This window comes from Dysidea avara, chromosome 2 (assembly GCF_963678975.1).
Source record: "Dysidea avara chromosome 2, odDysAvar1.4, whole genome shotgun sequence".
Lineage (NCBI taxonomy): Eukaryota > Metazoa > Porifera > Demospongiae > Dictyoceratida > Dysideidae > Dysidea > Dysidea avara.
The window spans coordinates 11586784-11588488 of record NC_089273.1 but is presented as its reverse complement, the minus strand read 5'-3'; the positions used below and the strand labels follow the sequence as shown (position 1 = coordinate 11588488).

General features: G+C 38.2%; 1 protein-coding gene across 1 annotated transcript; it reads right to left on the bottom strand.

Moving 5' to 3' along the window:
• Nucleotides 1–428: 428 nt before the first annotated feature.
• Nucleotides 429–1387, bottom strand: LOC136247810 (uncharacterized). The gene is made up of 2 exons (XM_066039634.1): nt 1164–1387; nt 429–1110 (listed from the first exon to the last, which is right to left on the bottom strand). Exons 1-2 carry the CDS (start codon nt 1385–1387, stop codon nt 429–431), a joined length of 906 nt encoding a protein of 301 aa, XP_065895706.1.
• Nucleotides 1388–1705: the final 318 nt, after the last annotated feature.

Sequence of the window (1705 nt, the reverse complement as noted above, 5' to 3'; positions counted from 1 at the left end):
TTTTTCAATGATTCCTAATCAAACTAAAATTCCTAAGTTTTCCTTAATTATGACTAGTGAACCACATCTGAAGAAAGGGATACAAATTAATGTTTTATTTTATTATTAACACCATATATATACTTTAAAGCATACACACAGGAGATTCAAATCAATGTCACTCGAGTTCAACTCGAACTTTAGAGTGAGAGATGTTTCCTAAGCATTATATCAGTCTTAAGCAGCATTGCCTTCTGTAATTGGTGAACACTAACTTCTGTTAACAGGAGCAGTTCAAAATTTTTGACTGTCTTCTCATGTAGAGCACCCAGAGCACCAAAAACTAATGGTACTACCTCAACACTGGAGTTAGTGTTATTATTATTGAATATATCACAGGAACATGCAATGTACATGAACTGGTGTTTGAAATGTCTCAGCTCAGGATGCTACCCGCATCCTGAGAGCTGCAGAACCTTCCACAGAGTGGTAGCTGTTCCTAACAACGCAGTCTTTTGCAGGAGATAAACATTTAGTGAGCTTATTACTATGGGGATCATTGTTGTTTTCTTCTTCCATAATCTCTCCAATTCGATTCGTAGATCTTGATACTTCATGAGTTTCTCTTCTTCTTTAGCGGAAATGTGTTTGTCTGCAGGTACAGCTACATCAATCAAACTAATGGTGGCAGCTTCATTGTTTATTACAACAATATCAGGCTTCCTTGCAGATATGAAATGGTCAACAAATATATTGAAGTCCCATAAAATTTCAACGCTGTCATTTTCTATAACACTATCAGGGCAGTGCTTCCACCAATTGCTGACTCTTTCAAAACTGTGCTTGCCACATAAACACCAATGAATATATCTTGCAACATTATCATGTCTGAGTTTGTACTTCGTACCATCTAATTGGCTACAGCCAGAGATCAAATGTTCTACAGTTTCTGCCTGGGTGTTGCATAAACGACACTGAGCATTGGCAGAGCCAGAGTAAACTTGCCGAACTGCTCTGGTATTAAGAGCTTGATCCTGTGCAGCTATAAGGAAACCTTCTGATTCAAAAGTCAAGTCACCTTTGGTAGGCCAATATGAGCTGGCCAACTCATCAACATTCTCATCCCGTGATCTAACAAAATAGCCATGAAGAGCTTTCTGTGAATGACAAGTTAACTGCTCTGCCTGTTTACACCTCGAGATGCCTCAGAATCATGAACAACTTTCAGTAGAGACTCCTTACTCTTAGCAAGATAGTGAAAAAGAGAGCACTTTTCTTCACGCACCACATCTTCAACTGACTTCAATCCCCTTCCTCCTTTCTTTCTGGGGAGATAGAGACGATCCACATCACTTTTAGGGTGAAGTCCTCTATTGATCGTTAATAGTTTCCTAGTTTTTCTGTCCATGGCTCTCAAATCATTCAGATTCCATTTAACAATTCCAGCTGCATATCTAATAACAGGCAGACAGTAAGCATTGATAGCACTTATCTTATTTTGGCTGTTCAATTATGACTTTAATATCAATCGCAGACGTCTGAGGTATTCTTGCCTAATCTTTACTTTTATCTCATTGTGAAGGATGTCACCACTCTCAAGTACACCAAGATATTTATAACCACTCGCAGCCTCAAGTAACCTGATTAACTCACAATTTGGCAGACTAATTCCCTCACTGGCATGATATTTTCCTCTTTTCAGACTATTATTATTATTATTATTAGC

Bases quoted from the DNA above. Each gene is read 5' to 3' on its own strand.
- LOC136247810 (XM_066039634.1), bottom strand. From the start codon at position 1,387: ATGGACAGAAAAACTAGGAAACTATTAACGATCAATAGAGGACTTCAC. The intron at 1,111-1,163 runs GCAGAGCAGTTA...CTATTTTGTTAG, and splicing joins GCATCTCGAGGTGTAAACAG to ATCACGGGATGAGAATGTTG.